Genomic DNA, 22183 nt, shown 5'->3' on the forward strand with positions numbered 1-22183 from the left:
AAAATCCTCTCTGCTCTGCCTGTTCATCCTTGGAAATCCCTGATCTTTCCACTGTCCCCAGTTTTGTCTTTTCCAGAATGTCAGGTACTGGAAGACAAGCTCTGGTTGTTACCATGGTGACAGCCAGTGTCATGCAGAAGATTATAGCTCACTATTCTCTTGCTCCATGGCTGCTGTGTAAGGCAGGCGAGACAAGGTGGTTGGGGATGGCAGTTTTGATCTCTAGTTTTCAAGGCTGCTTGCTTTCTCCGGTTAGGTCTCATTTTCAGGGAAACAGGAAATTTATTCTCAGAACTTTATATTGGCTTATAACAATACGGAATTTGGGAACGAAGCCACTGGCTTAACCAAAATCTCTGAGAAGAGAGATTTTGCTTATCTTTACAGAACAATACTGGCTCTTACTCCTTCTCCATGGAGATGGCCATGCCTGTGATAGAAGGATGAGACTGCACATTCGGTCCAGTCAGCTCCAGTGGGGAGGAGGGATGGAAGGGCTTCTGTGTACGCAGGAATTGGCTCGCTCCACATTTGCCACCTGCACTGTGATCCTTTCCCGGCTGGGCATCAGTCCAGCCGTGGTCAATGATTGTTTGTAATCAGCTTTGTTTGTTTAAATGTAGGCTTTATTTTCAGCAGTTTTAACAACTATTTATAAACAGCTATGTTGCAAGTGTGCTTTGGAGAAGACAGGCCTGCGGCCAAAGCCAAGCATTATAGTGTTTGTCCCCTTTCATTTTCCCTTAGGTTTTCACAGCCCTTTGGACACTACTGTGCTACATGTGTCGAAACAACGTGGGCTGCCCGGAAGGGATTCTCGGGTCCAGCAGGCAGCGCTTGGCCACTGCATGTGCTGGGTTCTTCCACCCATCTGCTCGTCCAGCAGTGGCTCCTATATGTTCCACGCTGCTCTTCCCTCTGCCCTTTGGATTGGGTCTTTAAATTTGGCGGGGGGGTCTGATTTTCATTCTTTATGTGTTCTAGATATTAGTCCTTTGTCTGAGGGACAGCTAGCTAAAATTTTTTCCTACACTGTGGGTTGTCTTTGCACTCTGTTGGTGACTTCTCTTCCGTACAAAAACTTTTTAATGAGATGAGACCCCAGTTGTTTCTTCTTTGTAGGATTTCCCGTGAGATCGGGGTTTTGTTTGTGAAATCTTTGCCTATGTCTTCAAGAGTTCTGCCTATTCTTCTAGCAGATATAGTGCTTCTGATGTCCCATTTTTAATAGGAAAATATACACATGGCTTATTTGTCCTGGCACTATGCAGATAAAAGAGAATAGTTTAAAAATAATGATTTTAAAAGTTAGGTAGGGGCTAGGACAACAGATCATTGGCAGAGCACTTGTATAACATGGGCAAGGCTCTGAGTTCAAACCCCAGCATGGTAATCAATCAGTCAGTCAATCAATCAATCAATGCCAGGAATTGTGCCACACCTTTAAGTCAAATAATTTTTCTCTATGACATTTGGTATGGAAATGCCCTGTACTGTGTAGATCTCTGTGTAAGCGTAAGAGCACATAGCTGTGCAGAGGGCAGCCCTGATGCCTGCAGGTGAAAATGTGAAATGAAAATTCCATTGACTATGAGATGCATCCTGATGCTTTATACCTGGATGCGTTCAGACCCTGTCACGCATTGTGGACACCCTTCTTTGCAGTCCTCAAGCAGGGAGCAGTTGTTTACATCCGGTCTACTCTTCCTCTTGTACAGATGAAAAGAAAAGCCTACCTTTAAAAAGCAAACTATTATTATTTTGTTGTTGTTGCTGTTTAAATAAGGTCTTGCTCTGCTGCCCAGGTTGACCTCAAACTCCAAGGCTGCAGTGATCCTGCTGCCTCAGCCTCTCTCCCAGCCAAAGAAAGTGTAACTTTTTTGTGGTTTTTTTTTTTTTTTTTCACTGCTGAGAGTGAAACTCGGAGCTTTGCACTGCTGGGCAAGTGCTGAACCACTAAGCTACATCCATAGCTCTTCCTAATCAGTACTTTAATTGTATATATGATAATTTGTTCGTCGTATACAACGTGTAATGATCAAATTGGGCCAGTTAGCACTTCTATCTCCTTAAATTTAATTAAAAAGTAAGATATACTTTTAAAAAAAGTTGGTACCGGATTGGTGCTGCTGGTGGAGGGAGGCTGGGTAACCGCACACATGGCGCGATGGGCTATAGTTGAGACAAACTATATCGCGTTTTGTAAAGATCTAGAAGAGAGGAGCTCAAAGGCTTCACACAGGAGGTAATGATAAGGAGACGGAAGTGTGAATAACCCTGATTTGATAGCACACAGTGTGCCATGCGCTGGGGTATTGCGCTGTACCCCATAAATTCCTGCCTGTGGAGTGACACGGGGATCGCAGGACCCCCTGCTCGGAGGCAGCGCAGCTGAGTCAGCACGGCGCTCCAGGCCCCGCCCACCAGTGCCGCAGGAGGTCTGATGATGCCAGCCCTGCGCTCACCGCTGCGCTCCTCAGTTGGAAGGACAAGGGCGACCACCGCCCAGCCTTGCATATTGTGGTTGACATCGCTGTGGGAGCTTTTCTCACCGACCCTGAAGCTGCTGTTGTGGCCTGGCTTATGTTTTCTGCTTAGAAAACATACCCAGCGAGGTAAACTAATGTGTTTTTTTTTTTTTGTTCACATTGGTCATGAATGAATCTTTTCATCTCTTGGGAAATAAGCCATTGCATATATGGAAACTTCCCTTGAATTTCTAAAAAAGTGGAACATGCACTTGTGTGCGCCCCCAAGAGTGCACCGCGTAGTATGCACATCTTTTGCACACCGATCGGTTAGCACTTAGGACCAGTAAATCCATCTGTTATGCTCATTAAACCTCTCAGCTTCAGAAATCTGGCTTTTTTGCAGCATGGATGATAATAAGCCAGGCAATCTCCGCAGATCCTGTTGTCAGGGACGTTTGCTCAGAGTTCCTGAAACACAATCGAGCAACTGTAAATTACCGACCTCCTCTAGAAAGTGTTTCTTCCTATTTCAGAGGCCTCTAACTTTTCTTTTTTTGTTTTTCAATCTAATGTTTATTCCATCTAAATGTTTTCTCTCAGAAAGGCTGAGATTGTTTCATAAGGAGTCATTTTGTCCCTTCTGATGAAACCATCGTCCCTGCCCTGTCAACCTGCGCTGGGAGAGTTCACAGTGATATGCAAGGGCCGCCTCCCTGCTGAGTGAGGAGAAGACTGCCACTCCCGGAGAGCAGTGACCAGATAGATGCTTTAGAGGTTGGTTGTTCCATCTATCTGGGGGAAATGAAGCTTCTGAATGGAGGCTGAGATCATAAATTGTCCAGGACAAGGACTCATCCATCCATCTGTCCACCCAGCTGTCTATATCCATCCATCCACCCACCCACCCACCCATCATCTATCCATCTCTCTGTCTGTCCACCCATCTATCCATCCGCGTTTCCTTCCATCCATCTGTCCGTCCACCCACCCATCTGTCCATCTCTCTATCTGTCCATCCATCTGTCCATCCACATTTCCTTCCATCCATCTGTCCATCCACTCACCCATCTGTCCATCTCTCTGTCTGTCCACCCATCTATCCATCCATGTTTCCTTCCATCCATCTGTCCTTCACTCACCCATCTATCCATCTCTCTGTCTGTCCATCCATCTATCCATCCACGTTTCTTTCCAGCCATCTGTCCTTCACTCACCCATCTGTCCATCTCTCTGTCTGTCCACCCATCTACCCATCCATGTTTCCTTCCATCTGTCCATCCACCCACCCATCTGTCCACCTATCCATCTACCTGTTCATCTGCCCATCCATCTATCTGTCCATCCATCCACTGGGGAAACTTGAAGAGCTTACTCTGCCCCAGAAGCACAGGAGGTATAGACAGGTGGTAAAGAGCCCCATCCACACAGCCATACCACAGCAGCGCAAAAGTGTCCAAGAGCCCCAGCTCCAGGTGACCACAGGCTGACCAGGGCAGGCTCCGTGCAGAGCAAGCCTTGGAGATGGATGCTGGGGAGTGGCCTTCACTCTTGAGGTGCAGTTGGAAGACGGCTGTCCCTGCAGAGGACATGGCAGCAGAGAAGCTGCAGGCACAGGATGAGGAGTGGCCAGGCCATGCCCTGACTCCCAGGTGTGCAGGAAGGATAGCTGCACTCAGAGGACTGGGTACCAGGCTGGGAAGCTGTGGTCATCAGGAGCTCCTGGCATAGGCAGTGGGGCAGTGGCAGTGCCTTCTCTGCTGGCTTCTTGTATAGGAAGTGGATAAGGTAGGAAGATGCCACAGCAGCAGGAACAGAATAAAATCTCCCTGAAAGACTCCAGGGAAATGTGAAGGCCAGAAGAAGGGTGCTGATGGCGGGAAAGGATGTGGCTGGCTACCCTGGGGGACAGGAAGAAGGAAGATGGAGAGAGGAGAAGGTGGAGGAGGTGCTGTGGGAGTACCTCATGCCTTGAGATGACAGTTGTGCTACTTTTCAGATGTGTTGACTAAAACACCAAGTCTTAGGTCTCTTGGTAGCTCCCTGGGCACCCAGAAGAAAGCCCTGAGGAAAAGAGGAGCTGTCCCTTGGGCACTCTCTGGACAACGGAGGTCATGGGGTGCAGAAGCCCTTTGAAGTCAGGTGTGACTGTAGTGTGTCATTTGGAACCCCTCTCCTTCTTCTGTCCCACCATTTTTGTGGGACTGGGGACTGCAGCCAGGGCCTTCACACTAAGCTACATCTACAGCACCCTGCCCCACACACTTTAAGCTTTTTATTTTGAGAAAGGATCTCTCTGAGTTGCTTCGGCTGGTGTTGAACTTGCAGTCCTCCTGCCTCAGCCTACCAGAGTGCTGGGGTTACAAGTGTGTGCCGCCCCACCCGACCTGTTCCATTCCTTTGGGAAGTAGCTGAAAGGGAGCTGAAGTTGTAGCTCAGTAGCAGAGCACGTGCTTAGCATGTGCAAAGCCCTGAGTTTGATCCCCAGCATCGAATGTATGAATGAATGAATGAGCGAACTGAAGCTTTAAGGTGAAAACAACTTTTAAACAAAAGCAGCTACACTTCCAGATGCATTCCTCTCCTCCCGCCACTATCTGCACACTCCTGGTGATGGCCACGATGGTCCTTGGGGCCGCAACTCTCAAGTCTCATGCTCGCAGGTCCTTGGGCTCCTCCGGGGTCAGCTTCATCAGTTTGTCCACACAGAGCAGGATGAGGGTGAGAAACCAGAGGCCCCAGCCCACAGCGGCCGCGATCCAGCCGTACTCGTCCACACCGGAGCGGCAACACCGGGCTGCTTGGGGGCAGAAGTCGGTGTCTGGTGGGGAGGGGACAAGAACAGGGTGCATCATACCAGCTTGCCAGTTCTTCTTTGAGTAGCAGCAGAAGGAAGAACAATGAACAGTCTGAAAGCTGACATTGGTAAGCGAAGTACCTGCTGCAGGCCACATGCTGTAGGACGTATTTCTCACAAGATGATGGGTATAAGTATTATTTGTTTGGTGCTTGGGATTGAACCCAGGGGGCTTGAGCATTGGTGCATTCTACCACTGAGCTACACCCTCAGCCTGTGATTGGTACGATTATTCTTCTGATTTTATGAGAAGAAACTGGGAATGTAACTTGCCTAAGGTTGTAAGATGGAGCAAGTAGAGCTCAAACTCAAGTCTGTGGGAGGCCAGTGCATATTATTAACTAACACATATTACTGCCTACTATGCTTCTTTACACTATCCAGAAGTAAACATATTTGGTCATTCAGTGAGAACAGGATAAAGGGCCCCACCTTAAGCAAAACGTTCTACTGATTAGACATGGATGACAGTGGTTGCTTTGTGAATCACCGAGCTCCTCGCCCCTGAAGATAACTAAGTAAGGGATGAACAGAAATAAGCAAAGGATACCCAAACCAAGCTCCTGCCTTGGCTGGAAGTGGGGCTAGTCATGGACTTCCTTCCACTAACCCTCTGCAAGCATTTGAACTCAGGGTGCTGACAAGAGGACAAATCATTAAAGCCGTCAGTGCCAACACTCCTGAGCCTAGACTGGGATCAAAGCCAAAAGAGCTTTTTGACCTGCTCAGCAAACAGTGCTGGGATGAGCCACTGAGCCACCAGGGCCCCAGGAGGGCAGGGCAGGGCAGGGCAGGCACTCAGCTACCTGACATGGGGTCAGCTGACAGCAAGGGCTCTTATGTCCCCTCCCAGCTCCCGGGCCTGCACACTCTCAAGTCAAGGCAGGACAGTGGGCAGGGCAACTTACTGGGGCAGTGCTCTAGGGTCCCCTGGTCTGCGTGGGGTGCTGTCAAGGTTGAATTTCTGCTGCTGCTGGCTTCTGAAAGAAAAGACAAGAGATGGTCTCAGGCTGAAGGAAGAGTCCTTTCCAGGTACAGGATTTGCAACCTTGTTTGTAAATCAGTAGTGAGCACTGTAAGTGTCAAAGAAGTTCCAATGCAGGTATAATGAACTCCTATGCAACAAAGAAAGATTACTTGCTATTGGAAACTAATTGTGTCCCCTCCTAATTTTTATGCTGAAGTCCTAACCCCCAGTGTGACTGTGGGTACAGAGAGGACCTATGAAGAGGTAGGGGAGGCTAACAGAGGTCACGTGGGCGTGTTCTGATGCAATGCAACCAAGGTCCTTGTAAGAGGAGGACGTGACATGGGGGGGTGGTCAGAGGCACAGAGGACAGGCGGGCGAGGACGCAGTGAGGTCACCAGCAGCTGAAGAGGGAGCCGCAGGAGAAATCAAGCCTCTCGACACCTTGATCTTAGGTTTCCAGATTCCAAAGCCTTGAGGAAGTAGCTTTCTGTTATTGAAGCCCCTCATCTGTGGAGTTTGTTTTGGCAAATACGCTCCTCTTTTCTTACCACTCTGCTCTCGCTCAGCCTCGCTTTATGTATTTTCATTGCTCTTCAGTGACCGCAGGCTTGCTCTGCAGCTTTCCAAACACTCTATTTTAGATGCTCTCTGTGCAGAGAGATACAGCTACAAAACGACTTTTCTACCCAGGCCTGGTGGTGCACACCTGTAATCTCAGCTCTCAAGAGGCTGAGGCTGGAGGACTTTGGGGGTTTGATGCCATAAAACTGCATAATGAGCTGGGGATATAGCTCAGTGGCATAAGCGCCTGCCTGGTAAGCACAAGGTCATGAGTTCGATCCCCGGTACCATAAAAAAAAAAACAAAAAAAACTGCATAATGAGACCCTGTTTCAAAAAAACAAAATAACAAAAAAAACCTTTCTAGTATATATTGAAACAATCACAGAAATATCTGGAATGTCTTCTCTTACTATCTTCAGTGCCTTTCAAAAAAAAAAAGCTTGAACAAATACTCATTAAAACATGACCTCACTGGGCGTGGTGGTGCAAGCTTGTAATCCTAGCACTTGGGAGGCTAACGCAGAAGACTGTGAGTTCGAGGCCAGCATGGGGTATTTAAGCAAGTTCAAGGCCAGCCTGTACTACGTAGTGAGACCTTGCCTCAAACCCCTCCAAAAAACCTTTGAAATATGACCTGGATTCTTTGTTTCTGATGGTTATGATGTTGTTACCCAGGCACATAGTTATGAACAAAAATTAAATTCGTATAAGCAAATCCAGAGATTGCCAGAATACACAGCACTGAGGATTGTGCCTTGATTCATAAGCAAGGAGCATGGGATAAAAAAGAACCTTAGCAGGAGTTCTAAAAGGTCTGTCAGACAGGTTGGGTTATGGAAGTGACTGTAAGCATCAGAGGAAGAAAACCCACAGTCCCACGTTCACGCCCATCACTGATAAGAAGGCAGATGATCCATTTTGTCTGCTACCAGTCCCTACTGCTTGTGGCTATTTAAATTTATTAACATCAACTTATTTTTAAAAATTTTGTCGATACATATTTGTGGTACATAATGAATACATTTATCATGGGGCGTTGGTACATGTACATAACATGTCTTAATTCTTTTTTACATCCTCTTAACTTAAAAATTCAGCTTCTTAGTCACATTCACCGCATAGCAAGTGCTCATGGCTGCATGTGGCCAGTGGCCGCCATATTGGGAACACAGCATGGAGATGAGACATTCCTATCATCAGAGAAAGCCCTGTTAGCACGAGTGCTCATGTAGGCAGGTCAGAACCAGGAGACCGATTCTGAAGACCATTTCTGGAAGTTATACTCCTGTTCAGTTTGCTTCCTTAGGAATAAAGAAGGAGGAGAAAGAGGAAGGGGAAGTGGAGGATGACCACAAAGAAGAGAGAGAACTTTCAGTGCCCCACTGGCTGGGGTCAGGATGTCCTCCCAGGGTGCTGTGGTCACAGCGCAGGACAAATTGGGAAGAAAGCTGTCATTTAGCCAAAGCCAGGGAACTGCTACCCAGACTAATTTTATGCCACCCAATCTCTAAGCCGCTCCGTGGTCCTGGTTGAGCTATGGTAATTGCCTCGATGCAATCTGGTTATTACTGTAAATTATTTACAGCGAAAGGGCTTAGAGCCTGGTCTTTGTTTTGGAGAAGTTGATATCAACATCTAAACTTTCTTCCTACACCAAATAACTTCCTTGGCCTGACTTTCATCTCCCCTCTGCAGCGAGAGTGGCAGTGTTGCCTTACCCCCTCTGGAGCAAAGGAGTGGAAAACATCTAGTTAATCAATACTAGTATTAGGTTAGCTCATTTGAAATTACCATTTTTATAGGTCAAAAATCATTCCCTATCAGCAGTTTTATATGGTTGAAGTGGAACAGCTCAGGTGAAAATTCCAGACAACCCCTTCCTCCCTGATAAGCGGAACCAGCTGGGGACACAGCCCACGGGGAGACCCCGCAGGTCAGTGCCAGCAATTTTGTCAAAAACATTTTTTGAGCCTTTTTTTTTTTTTTTCATAAGTGAGGCATTGTAAAAGTAAGCAGAAAAATTAAAGTCCCTTATCTGGGGAGTGGTGAAGCTGGGAAATAAGACCAACTTGCTAAAATAATGGCTAACACTCACGGTGCGCTCGCCACATGCTATTCTGCTGTTCTTTCCAATCAGCCATCTCATTTCCTCTTTGCAAACAAACCTAGAAGTCACCGCCGTGTTTATCCTTGGACTGCGAATGAGGAAACGGCCCAGAGCGGTGAGGTAATTTGCTCAGAGTCACACAGCAGGTAGTTGTGGGAGCTGGGGTGGATTTGGGGGTTGGCGGTTTCGAAGTCCACTACACACGGAGTCCCCTGGCAGCGGCTGCGGGACGGATTCTGGGCTGAGAGGTTCAGGCAGACTCCGTGGGGGGGATTGGGGGCGGTCTGTCGGGAGCAGAGCAGACAGTGTGACAAGATCAAAGCCAGAAGCAGGAGTGAGGGCGCTGCTTGGAGCGGCAGGGTCAGCAGGGAGGCCGAGCAGGAGTCGGGTGTGGGGAGGCTGGCCAAGGGGTGGGCAGTGAAGGAAGCATCCAGACTTTGTGGCGTAGCGAGCCAGCCGGGGGCAGTGGGGCTGTGATCTGGAGGAACCCTGACCAGAGTCTGTCGTTCAGACCATTTGGTTCTCTGATGGGTACGGCTCCCTCCCTCTCTCTCTCTGCCTCTCTCTGGGTCTCTCTTTCTGTCTATCTGTCTCTGTCTTTCTCTGTTTCACCCTGTCTCTGTCTGTGTCTCTCTCTCTCTGTGTCTCTGTCTCTCTGTGTGTGTGTTTCTCTGTCTCTCTCCTGTGTCTCTCTCTCTCTCTGTGTCTCTGTCTCTCTGTGTCTCTGTCTCTGTCTGTGTCTCTCTGTTTCTCTCCTGTGTCTCTCTCTGTCTCTCTCTCTGTCTCTCTCACTGATGTCTGTCTCTCTGTGTCTCTCTGTCTCTCTGTCTCTGTCTCTCTCTTATGTCTCTCTGTTTCTCTCTGTCCCTTTCTGTCTCTCTCTGTGTCTCTGTCTGTCTCTGTCTCTCACTCTCTCTGTCTCCCTCCCTCCCTCTCCCTCTCTCCCTCTCTCCGTGTGTCTGTCTCTGTCTGTCTGTCTGTCTGTCTCTGTCTCTCTCCCTGGGAGTGGGCGAAATCCCCTCTCGGAGCTGAATGGAGCATTTGATCCCGGTCTTCTGCAAACCCGACGCCCACACCCTGTCCCACCCCACTCCCTGCCGGAGCCTTCCCAGGAGCTTGTTTCCTCCTGGCTCTGTGCGGGACCAACCTGCGCGGGCGGCCTCGGCCTGGTCCTCCCGCCCCCACCCCTCCCGGCAAGGCCAGGATAAAGCTCGGCTCTACCTGCGCGGCCCGGCGGGCAGGAGGCGAGGACCAGGCTGAGCAGCAGCGCGGCGCGCGGGGCGGAGGTGAGGCGCGGCGAGCCCATGCCGCGGGGAGGCACCTGCGGGCCGGGCGTGCGGGCGTGCGGGTGTGCTGGGCACCAGGCGTCCTGCGTGTGCGTTGTGCTGTCTCGAGATGACTCCTGGCTTGCGGGAGCTGGGAAACTTCTGCTCGGTGTTTGGGGGAGAAAGGGGGTGGAGCCAAGGAGAGCTCTGCTGTCACAGCGGCTTGCACCTGGCTGGAAGGGCGCGCCAGCGAACCTTGCTGGCTGGCGGAGAAAGGACCGGGAGTCCTGCCCTTCCTCACGGGGAAAAGAGGAGACCGTGTCCTTGGGGGCGACTTTGCCGCCCCTTGCGCGTGCAGCGGGAGCCTGGCCTCCCCGCTCACTCACTCAGTCCAGCATCCCCTGAGCACCTGCTTGCGCGCTGCCCTATGGAAAGTCCACCAAACCCTGTCCTCCAACCGCTCTAGCCAGGGACCCGGAGTAGCGTTTGGGGAGTGACTCTGGAGGACAAAGTGCCTTGGGCTCGGCAGCAGGAGGCCACATCTGCTGTGGGATGCTTCGGGAAGAAAACAGCCTTTGAGTTCAGGGCCTGGCGAGTGGATAGGATTTTGACAGGTGGAGAGAAGAGGGCATTGCGGGTAGGAGGGGCGGCGGAGCAGAAGCCCGGAGGGAGGTGGCGCTCAAGGCCACTGTGAGCCCAGCACGGAGAAGCATAGGAGAGCCCAGGAGCAGGAGCTGGGGAGGAGAGTGCAGAGCCCAGGAAAGCAGGAGGCTGTGTGCCAGGCTGGGGAGTACGAGGCAACCAGGCGGCCAAAGGAAGATTTCGCGCGGAGTAGTGACTGCACTGGAGCTCTGCCTCCCTCCGCAACATTTCCGGTGGTGTCCTCTTGTCCATGGGGTATCTGCCAAGCCTCCCAGTGGATGCCTGAAGCTCTGGATAGTACTGCATCCTAGAAATACTAGGTTCCCCCCATGGAAATGCATTCCTATAATAAATCTCAATTCACAAATTAGTTACAGGGAGGGGTTCACAGTGCAACTAATAAGGAGACAGAGCAGTTATAAGAACATGCTGTAGTCAGCATCACTGAAAACTTTTGGGTTGTTTCTTTCTGGAATTTTCCGTTGAATATTTTGGGTCGGTGTTGACAGCAGGTAACTGAAGCTACAGGAAGTACAGCAGCGGTAAGGGGACCACAGCAGGGTACTGAAGGCACCGTGGGTCCGGAAGGCATTGACCTAGGCACGTGAGGCTTGAAGATGCCTGAGACGTGGTCTCTGCCCTTCTGGGGAGTGTAGCGCAGCAGGTGCACCGAGTGAGGCCAAAATAATTTTGATGCTGGGGATATAGCTCAGTGGCATAGCACCGGCCTGGCAAGTGCAAGGTCCTGAGTTCAATCCCCGGTACTGCAAAAAAAAAATTTTCTTTTGGATGCATTATGGCAAGACTGGAACATGCGGTTCTCCCACGGTTACAGGGATATAGAAGAGGGAATGATGAAATCTGCTAAGAGGTTCAGGGAGGGAGGCTCAGAGGAAGTGACGTTGGGCTGGGTATTGAAGGGTTGCCTCAACTTAAGTGCCTTGGAGCTGTTCAGGGGGTTGGTAAAGCACACCTCTGGGTGGGTCAGAGGCACAGCCTTGAGTACTGCACCTGGTACCTGGTCCCTTCCTCTCTGCCTCTGCTCCCCTGCTCTGCTTCTGGGGTGCTGTGAACTAAGCATCTTTGCTCTGTCACGCCCTTCAAGCGACCATGCACTAAATTCCCTGAAACCGTGAGCCACATTAGATCTCTCCTTCTTAAAGTTGTGGCCTTGGGCACTGTGTCCCAGCTGTGGGAAAGCTGATGAAGGCAGGTCTGGTGAGAGAGTGAGGGGTGGAGTCCAGCCTTCAGAGTTATCTGGAAGGACATGCAGGCCACACAAACCCAGAATAAGGAAGTCCTACTGTAGTATGGCAGCAGGCAGAGACATTTTCTTCTGGCTTCCCCAGAGGCACAGACTGGGGGTGGCTCTCTGTTCCAGGACTTGGGGATGGAGCAGAGGTGCTTGAGGACGGGGTACCAGGCGATGCACAAAGTCCAGTGCAAGCCTGCCACTAGTCGGTCATTTACCAGTGACCAGGGAACCACTGCACTCCAGGCCCTTGGAGCAGAGACTTTGAGATGAGTAGCACAACCCCTGTCCTCAGAGAGCTAAGAGTCCAGCAAGGATGAGTTAGACATTAAATAAGGACAATGCAGTCAAACCAGAGTGTTGAGCTGATCTGTCTGCAAAGGCTAAGAAAAATCATGGAAGAGGGTTGGGGAGCAGAGGACCCAGAGAGCATTTCACAATGGAGATGGTATTTTTTGGACCCAAAACCTGGAAGACATAGTTCACCAGCCGCAGAAGGGAAGCGTATATGTGAGCCTGTGAAGCATGAGCACATGTCCCGTGTCTGGGAGTAGCGGGTGGCTTACTGTCCAAGGAGTGTGGAGTGTTCCCGAGCACCACAGAAAGGCACCTGGGCTGATCTTCTGCTTGGGGTGGTGTGTACAAGGCACTTGTAGAGATGGACACATCTGTACTTCAGGAACAAGAAGACAGGCCTGTGTGCAGATCGTCTAAGAAGCTATTGCAAAAGCCCTGCTGGACGTCTCCAGGGTCCAGGAGCAAGAGGCTGGGCTGAGGGTAGAGAAGAGCAGAATGGCGTCAGCAGGCATTTAGAGGCCAGTTCCAGAAGGGGATCCATGCCAAGGCATCCAGGAAGGGCCATCTAGGGTGGCCTGGGGCCTTCTAGGTTCAACTTCCAGCCCTGCCTCTTTTTGGCTGGGTGGCCCTGGGCGTGTTGCCTCACTTCCTTTACCTGAAAAGTGCTAGGATAACAGCCCCTCCCTCGGGAATTGTCCCGATGACTGAGTGAATGCTCCATGCAAAGTACTTAGCACAGATGCTAATCGCTCAACTAATGCTAACCACTATCGCTGTAAACATGAGACATGGGAGGACGGTGGTTTGAGGGAATAATAGCGCTGTCTGTGTACTGATAGGTTTATATCCAGCCTTGTGCCACAGAGGGTTTGAGGAAGCTTATCTTCTGTTAACTGAAGTAGATAAAGTGAATTTAAAATGAAAATAAATGCAAAGAGATGAGTCAAAGGGAAACGTAGGGTAGGAAATAAAAATGGGTCTGCAAGAGAGGGTAGAACACAAGATGTGGTATTTCCTGAGCTTTCTGCTGGCCAGGGTAAAAAGGGCAATACAATCATGCAGGTGATTCTTGTGCTCTGAAGATGAAAATAGCAGAACCACTGCTGTGTGTGTGTGTGTGTGTGTGTGTAGTGGGGACTGAACTCAGGAAGCACTGAGGTACATCCTTAGCCCTTTAAAATTTTTTTTTCTCTCATCTTGGAGACAGGGCCTTGCTAAGTTGCCCAACCTGACCTCAAACTTGCAATCTTCCTGCTCCAGCCTCCCAAGTAACTGGATCATAGATGTGCGCTACCACACACACCACCACAGCTCTTGATACTGCTAAATTAAATATTAGAGGAGGCTGTTATTTTGGACTAGGCTCTGGCCCTAAGGTCCAATAGACCAGACTAAAATTCAAAATGGTATCCCCAAACGGAAGTGAAGCTGGGAATCAGGTCAGAGATTGGCCAAATTTCCCAAACAGGCCACTTTCAAACTACATGAGAATTATGTTTCCTCTGCTTTAATCCTTATAAAAAAAAAGTAATCTGATAGTAACTCATTGGTTATTTTCCAATAGTTTCATCTCCCTGTCCATCCCTCGCAAGGACGCGAACTTTGAAATGACCCATCTGTGCTGTTTCTGATCCCTCCAGCCCTGTGCTGTCTCTAAAACCAACTCTTGCCAGGCGTGGTGGTGCATACCTGTAATCCCAGCACTGGGGAGGCTGAGACAGGAGGATTGCTGTGAGTTCAAGGTTAGCTAGAACTGCATAGCGAGGTCCTGTCTCAAAAGCAACCAAATAAATAAAATCAATCAATAAATAAAATAAAATAAAACCAACTCTTCCACATAGCCCACCAGACACGTACTCTGTTTTGGGGAACGCGTGTTGTTCCAGTTCTAGGGTTACACATAAACCCAGTGAAGGCCTTTACACTAAGTGGTGGTGATTTTGTTCTCTGAAAATACCAAGTTCACAGAAGAACATTCCCTACAAGCTGAAGCTTTGCCTTCCTTGGAAAAGATTGATAGTGCAGAGGGCATTGCTTTACTAGAACGGGCACCGTTCTCAGCATTGCCCTGCAAACCCTACTGTGAATTTCGTAGATCAGACTGATTTATCCACTGCTGTTGCCTCCGATGCCGCCTGGACACCTATAGGACTTTGCAAGGTCTCTGGAACGTTGGAGACCTGACAGAAATGTTCTCAGATCCAAAATGTGAAGTAGAATAAAAATGGAAAAAAGCTGGGCAGCGTAAGTAATCATTTCACAGGCAGAGTTAATTTGTCTCAAACGATTAAATGTAAACCATACAGGACTGGGTGCATTTTAGTGTTGGATGTGGGCAGAGAGACATCCACAGGTTCTCAGTGCCCTGTCTGGGGCTACAGCGGAGGTGACAGCCCGCTCTGTCCTACGGGGGGGCGGGGGGGACACACTTCTGTGCTGAGGAGTGGCTGTGGGTACAACCTCCCCTTTTCTTCTTACTGTTGTCATTTGATTTGAGAGTCTGAGATTAGCTGTGTGGGGGACAATTAAGAGACAAGCATTCTCTTATCAACAGGTGAAAGTACTTTTGTTATCCTAAAGTGGCACGGACATGACCGGTACTCTTAGTCCAAAAGGAAGGGCTACAAACCGCGGTCTTAGAAGCATCACCACTATTAGCTGTTTGTAGCAGATCTATAGTTGAGAGAGCGTGGAGCTGGTCAGCTCACCCTGCAACCCTATCAGACAGATGGCATCTGGTTTATTTTGGAGGATGTACCAGGAAACTGCTTCTCTCAAAGCTTGATATTTTGCAGGGACTGTCTCAAGGTTTTGTACTGTTTTGTTTTGTTTTGCTTTTTTTGATGCTTGAGATAGGTATTTGATTATACATTTTAAAAAGTTGCTGGATATGGTTGTGGATGCCTATAGAATCCAGCCCTCTGGGAAGCTGAGGCAGGGAGATCACAGATTCAAGTTCAACCTGGAGAATTTAGGAACTTAGTGAGATCAGGCCTCCAAAAATAAATGAGGGTGGGGTAAAGATGCAGCTCAGTGTAAAGGCCCTGGGTTCAATCCCCAGTACTGAGGAAAAAGAAAACAAGTCTAAGCTAATTATGTCTGTGTCCAGGCAGTGGTAGTTGGAATGGGATGTCCAAGAAGATGGCATCGCAGGACCCTCAGCGACCCGTTTCCTCTGTGTCTCTGAGAAAATTTCATTCCAAAAAGAAAAGAGAAAGGCAGAGTGTTTCCGGTGTGAAAAGATTGAAGCATCCTGTGGCTTGGAGTGGCCAGTGTCTTTCACTGTGGAGATGTTTCCTTCCTTGATTCTGATAGGCCCCTCTCTCACTTGTCCATCTCTGCCGTTGAACATGGGGCAACCACTTCCGGTTAATCCAAAGTCCATTCAGAGGACAGCCAGGGCCCGAACTAGGCCCTGACTGTGCCCGCTAGGCCTTGGCCTCTATCAGATGAATCAGAGTTGCTGGTTGTCTCCTTGTGTGGCTTTGTCAGGATATTGTTCCACAAAACACTGCCGGGCTCTGGTGCTCATGGGCCGGAACCTTAGACCCAGACCTGGAAAAGTGCTCAACGTGTGGAAGAATTGAGCCTTGGTCACTGCGCTCAGGGAGGGAGGTACAGATTGGGGAGAATGAGGAATGTGCTTGTAAGAAAATTGGCCAACTCCAGATCTAACCTTGATCGTGCCACAGAGTGGAAAACAAAGCCAGCAAGGCCTGAAGCCTCCCCGCTACCTTTGGATCATGTTTGAGCTGCTCCAGGGTAACTCGTTCAGCTTGTTTAATTTATAATGGAAATGGGAGGCAGTGGGACCGAGGCAGGGATTAACAAAACTGGAGTGTCCTGCTAGCTAGGGCCATCTTCTACCTGGAGGCTTTCTAGGTGTGTGTGTGTGTGTGTGTGTGTGTGTGTGTGTGTGTGTGTGTGGTGCTGGATGATTTCTGTTTTTCGCTCTTTGTTAAGAGCCATCATATAGCCAGTATTTGTAAATGTTTGGCAGTACCTGAAAAGAACATCACAGGTGGTTGTAGGTTCACCGTTCTACCTAAGCCCATTAGCTCAGCAGTGCATATTGTATGGTTCAGAATATCTGTATTTTCCCTGTTTCATAAATATCTGGCCAGCTTATCTTATTGCATACTGAGACAGATGATTGTGGGTTTCTCTTTTTCCCTATAGTTTTGTCAATGTTTCATTAAATATTTCAAGCTGTCATTGAGGCATGTACAGATAGAGAATTTTGACACCTTCCTGGCGAATTCAACTTTCCATAAAAATATTTTATAATATCCCTCCTGACCTCTAGCACTATATTTCCCTCATCCCAGTTATTCCTTTTCCTTTGAGTAATTTCTTTCCCTGTCACAATATCTATTGTACCTTTCAGGTTTTACTTACTCTTTCAGGTTCTTACACTAGGGAGACAATATGATGTTTACACATGCAAGTCTGATTTATTTCACTTATGAGTATGGTGTCTAGTTGCATCTATTTACCTACAAAACCCTCAATTTTATCTTTTTTATAGCTGAGTAATACTCTATTGTATAAAAATACCACATCTTTTTTATCCATTCCTCAGCTGATGGGCATTTGAGTTGTTTCCAAGATTTAGCTCTGACAAATTGTGCTGCTATAAACATGAGTGCACATATATCACTGTGGTATAATATTTTCAGTTTTTCTGGAAAAATACCCAGAAGGGGAATAGCTGGGTTAAGAGGGACCGCTAATCCTGGTTTTCTGAGGAATCTCTGCACTGATTTCCACAGTGGTTGCACCAGTCTGCACTCCCACCAGCAGTGAAGAAGTGTTGCTTTCTCCCCACAGCCTCTCCAGCACTTGTTATTGGTTGATTTCTTGATGATAGCCATTCTTCCTGGAGTGAGATGGAATCTCAGCATTGTTTTAATTTGTATCTCTCAAGTGTTAGTAATATTGAACATTTTTTTCATATATTGCTGTTTCTACTTCTTCATGGAGGGGTGTCTATTCATTTCAGATGCCCACTTTTGTACTGGGTCTTTAAATTTGGGGGGCTAATTTTTTTTTAGTTTTTTATATATTCTAGGTATTAGTCCTCTGATAAACAGCTGGCAAAATTTTTTCCCACTTTGTGGGTTATCTTTTCACTCTGTTGGTGGTTTCTTTTGCTGTGCAAAAGCTTTTTTAATAAGATGAGATCCCAGTTGTTGATTCTTTGTGATAGTTCTGTGCAATCAAGGTTTTATTCATAAAGTCTTTGTCTACACCAGTGTCTTCAAGAGTTCTACCTATTCTATCTTCCAGCAGACTTAGTGTTTCTGTTTTAATATTTAAATCTTTGATCCATTTTTATTTCAGTTTAATGCATAATGAAAGATTTAGGTCTAGTTTTAATCTAGCATGTTGAAAGTCAGTTTTTCCAGCACCATTTATTAAAGAGGCTATCTTTCTTCCAGTGAAGATGTTTGTCTCCTTTGTAAAACATAAGGTGGCTGAGTTTATTTGGAGTTGTTTCTGCATCTTTTAATTCTTTTGTTCATCCTCTGGTCTCTTTTTTTTGCCAGTAACATGCGGGGTTTGTTTGTTTGTTTAAATCACAGTAGCTTTGTAGTATAATTTCAAGTTAGGGATAACAATGTCCCCTGCCTTGCCTTTGTTGCCCAGAGTTGCTTTTGCTGTTCTAGGTCTCTTCTGGTTCCAAATGAATTTTAGGATTGTTTTCTCTAATTCTGTGAGATATGCTATTGATATTTTGATTGGGACTGCACTAAATTTGTATAACAATTTTAGAAGTATGGGCATTTTCACTATATTGGTTCTTCCTACCTAGGAACAAGGGATATCTTTCCTTTTTTTGACTTTTTGAGACAGGGTCTCGCTATGCAGTTCAGGCTGGCCTTGAGCTCACTTTGTAGCACAGGCTGGTCTCAAACTCTCAGTGATCCTCCTGCCTCAGCCTCCTGAGTGCTGGGATTACAGGGGTGCACCACCATGCCTGGCTTTTTTCCATTTTATGATATGCTCTTTGATCTCCTTTTCCAGAATACACTGTAGTTTTCACTGTAAAGGTCTTTTCCTTCATTAGATTGATTCTGAGGTATTTCATTTTTTGGGTGCTATTGTGAAAGATGTTGTATCCCTAATTTCTCAGTGAGTTTGTTATTTATGCACAGGAATGATATTGATTTTTGAGCACTGACTTTGTATTCAGCTATGCTATAGAATTTGGTCATTAAATCTAGACGTCATTTGGTGGAGTTTTTTGGGGTCTTCTATGTAGCATATCATGTCATCCATGAATAATAATAATGTAACTTCTCCCTTTCCTATCCTTATTCTTTTTATTTCTTTCTCCTGTCTAATTGCTCTGGCTAGTGTTTCCAGAACCATATTGAAAAAGAGTGGAGACAGTGGACACTCTTGCCTTGTACCTCATTTTAGAGTGGAAGCTTTCAGTGTTTGTATGATGTTGACTGTTGGTTCGTCATATGGCTTTTATTAGGTTGAGATAAAGACCATCTATTCCAATTTTCCACAGGGTTTTTTTTTTATCGTTACTGGGTATTGGACTTTGTCAAAAGCTTTCTCTGCATCTATTGAGGTGATCATATGGTTTTTGTCCTTAGCTCTGTTAATATGGTGCAATAGATATATTGATTTGTGTACATTGACCCATCCCTGAATCTGTGGGATGAATCCTACTTGGTCATGGTGTATAATCTGCTTGATGATTTGCTGCATTCTATTTGCCAGTGTCTTATTGAGAATTTTTGCATCTATGTTCATTAGGGAGATTGACCTGGAGTTCTCTCTCTCTCTCTCTCTCTCTTTTTTTTTTTTTTTGGTTGGCTCTTTCTCTGGTTTTGGTATCAGGGTAATGCTTGCTTCCAGGAATGAATTTAGGAGTATTGCTTCCCTTTCAATTTCATTAGAGAGTTTGAGAAATAGAAGCATTAGGTCTTCTCTAAATTCCTTGTAGAATTTAGCAGTGAATCTGTCAGGGCTTGGGCTTTTCTTTGTAGGTTTTTAATTACATCTTCAATTTCACTGATTGATATTGGTTTACTTAGAATCTTTATATCTTCATGATTTGGTAATTCATATGTATTTAGGAATCTGTCCATTCTTCTGCATTTTCTATCATATTAGAATATAGGTTCCCAAAGTAGGTATTGATGATCTTCTGGATTTCTACAGAATCCATTGTGATTTCATTCTTTTCATTCCTAATTGCATGGATTTGAGTCTTTTCTTTCCTTTTTAAAAATGTTAACTAAGGGTTTGTCAGTTTTATTTAACTTTTCAAAGAACCAAGTCTTCCTTGATTCTTTGTATTTTTTTCTTCATCTCAATTGTATTAATTTCTGCTCTGATCTTTATAATTTCCTCCCTCATACAAGCTTTGGGCTTGAGGGCTGGGGAGTTAGCTCAGCGGCACAGCACCTACCTGGCAAGCGTGATGTCGTGAGTTCGACTCCCAGTACTGGAAAAAACAAAAACAAAACAAAACAAAACAAAACAAACAAAAAACAAGCTTTGGGCTTGACTTGCTCTTCTTTTTCTAGAAATCTGAGGTGCCACATTAGGTTGTTTATTTGAGCTTGCTCAATTTTTCTGGTATAGGAGTTCATTGCTATAATTTTCCCTCATAGGACTGCTTTCATTGCATTCCATAAGTTACAGCATGTTGTACTGGCATTATCATTTTTGTAGAAAATGTCTAATTTCTTCTTTAGTTTCCTCTGTACCCACTGGCTGTTCAGGAGAGTGTTATGTAATTTCCACGGGCAACACTCCCTGTGCCTCCTGCGAGCTGGACCTCGGCTCCCTGCAAGCTTGAACTTGGCTCTTTGACTTCCTGTGATTTGAACTATAAAATGTATCTATTAAAATGAGGTGTTTGGCTGGGGATGTAGCTCAGTGGTAGAGTATGTGGTTAGCATGTGCAAGGTTCTCGGTTCTATCCTGGTATGGTTTTAGGATAAAACCTAAAACAATGGTTTTTAAGAAAACAAAAACAAAAACAAAAAAACAAAAAACAGCTTTAGGATAATAATTATTTGAGAGAACACTGAATGTAATACACAAAGCAGGAAAAGGATACAAACCTATGTATTCAATATAATTGCATTTTTATAATAATAAATATGTGAAGAAAAAGATTTGGAAAGCATCCTACTCTGTAGGATGAGCAATTCTTTTTTTTTGTACTGGGAATGGGACTCACATCCTTGCACTTGCCAGGCAGGTGCTGTGCTGCTGAGCTCTATCCCTGGCCCATGAACAATTCTTAGTGTCTTTTATTTTCCACACTTGATTTTGTCTTTCAAAATTTCTATAATAGGACCAGGGATGTAGCTCAGCAGCACAAGTGCCTGCCTGGCAAGTGCAAGGTCCTGAGTTTGATTCCCAGTAAGAAAAAAAAATTCTGTAATAAATCTATAGTACTCTTATAATCAAGAAATAAAATCAAATTGGTATACTTTTGAAAAAGACTTTTCCACAGGAAAGCAATACACCACAGCTGAACAGATAGGCCACGTTTTTCACTTCACTTTCAATTGCCTTGGGAAAATTTTCAATGTTGGGGAGTCTTCTTTTTCACTGAAAAAAATCATGAACTTTTAAGTTGGTATGGCACAGAAGACTGCTTCTGACCGACCTTCTCTGCTCCTGAATAGGAAGGCCTGTGGCAGAGTTCAGACCCACGCAGGAATGCTCTGGATGAAAGGACTAGAAACAAAACAGAATAAAAATGCCACAGAATTCCAGCCAGAATCTCAAGGTTGGAAAGGGACCTGAGCGACCGTCTGCCTCGATCCTTAACCTGGTTAAGAATGCCTTCCTAGAAGAGAGTGGTGGGCCATAGAGTTTGGGACAAAGACCTTCGACCATTCCTGTATCTCCCTAGATTGTCACTTTGCTTCTTAAAGGCCTTCAGTGTCTTGGTTCTCTCTGATTTTGAGGTGACCAGTTTCTCTGCGGCATAGCTGTAACTGTTACAAAGTTAGCAAGTTGCTGGCGTCAACCAGGCAAGGGCATTTTAAGGTGACGTTAATGGACAATTCGAGGGGAGGGTCTTTTCAGCTCTGTATTTCCGTGACTTGTGCTTCTGGGCTCCCCTCGATTTCCAGTCAGAGTTTATGCCAACAACTCTTTCTGTTGGCATAACAGTGCTTGTGGTCAGGTTAACTTTTTGTTTAGCAAACAGAGATGTGTGTTCCGAAAGAGTAACTTTAAGCTAAGGTTTTTGGGAAATACAATACACGTCTTTGATCAACACTCAGTTGTTCTTTCCAGTTTTGTCTGTGTGGAACTGAAAGAGGACAGGTATCAAGTCAAGAATTGTTGGCCCTGACTTCCCAGCATGCAACTTCTCTCCTGAGTGACCTTCGGGCTTCTTCTATAAGTTTCTGTCACTCTCTGCCTCTGTCTTCCTCATCTTCTCTTGCTCAGGTTGTCCATAGTCCCCAGGGGAACATAACCAACTCGGTGTTAGGAGGGAGTCCTGGACTCCAGTTTCCACACAGCCACTTCCTGTGTGACCTTGGAGAAGTCAGTAACCTTGCAAGGATGTGACCCAAGCAACATGGCGGGGTTCTCTAGGAGGGTGACCCGGAGGGAAAACCTGGAGGAGTGCTGTTTTTATCCTTTGTAGGAAGACCTTTTACAGTGTCCTCAGAATTCACTGGAGGTCATAAGTGACCCCAGAAGGGTCTTGCGATGTATTTCTGTGAGAACCCTCAGAAAACTGCACGGATAAAGCCAGGAGACTCT

General features: G+C 46.6%; 2 protein-coding genes across 4 annotated transcripts in view; one reads left to right on the forward strand and one right to left on the reverse strand.

Moving 5' to 3' along the window:
- Nucleotides 1–4994: 4994 nt before the first annotated feature.
- Tmem213 (transmembrane protein 213) lies at nt 4995–10526 on the reverse strand. Its single transcript, XM_013505030.1, has 3 exons — nt 10187–10526; nt 6234–6305; nt 4995–5289 (listed from the first exon to the last, which is right to left on the reverse strand). Exons 1-3 carry the CDS (start codon nt 10269–10271, stop codon nt 5120–5122), a joined length of 327 nt encoding a protein of 108 aa, XP_013360484.1. The 5' UTR covers nt 10272–10526; the 3' UTR covers nt 4995–5119.
- Nucleotides 8980–22183, forward strand: part of Atp6v0a4 (ATPase, H+ transporting, lysosomal V0 subunit a4) — a 76909-nt gene continuing 63705 nt past the window's right edge. The window contains exon 1 of one of the 3 annotated variants that reach the window (XM_013505029.1): nt 8980–9111. Coding sequence is in view for 1 of the 3 variants with exons in the window: in XM_005405451.2 (XP_005405508.1) it covers nt 9493–9496 (4 nt within the window). In the remaining 2 variants the exon portion in view is untranslated. Of the gene's footprint in view, nt 9112–9401; nt 9497–22183 lie in introns of those variants that run through there. The other 2 variants (XM_005405454.2, XM_005405451.2) reach the window with 2 other exon arrangements.

Source organism: Chinchilla lanigera, unplaced genomic scaffold (assembly GCF_000276665.1).
Source record: "Chinchilla lanigera isolate Chin_1 unplaced genomic scaffold, ChiLan1.0 scaffold00093, whole genome shotgun sequence".
In the NCBI taxonomy this organism is placed as follows: Eukaryota; Metazoa; Chordata; class Mammalia; order Rodentia; family Chinchillidae; genus Chinchilla; species Chinchilla lanigera.

What these genes read in the sequence shown, in the direction of transcription:
- Tmem213 (XM_013505030.1), bottom strand. Translation starts at nt 10,271, where the DNA reads ATGGGCTCGCCGCGCCTCACCTCCGCCCCGCGCGCCGCGCTGCTGCTC. An exon ending in CTGCCCGCCGGGCCGCGCAG is followed by an intron (nt 6,306 to 10,186) that starts GTAGAGCCGAGC and finishes CTTTTCTTTCAG; the next exon opens with AAGCCAGCAGCAGCAGAAAT. An exon ending in GACCCTAGAGCACTGCCCCA is followed by an intron (nt 5,290 to 6,233) that starts GTAAGTTGCCCT and finishes CCTCCCCACCAG; the next exon opens with ACACCGACTTCTGCCCCCAA.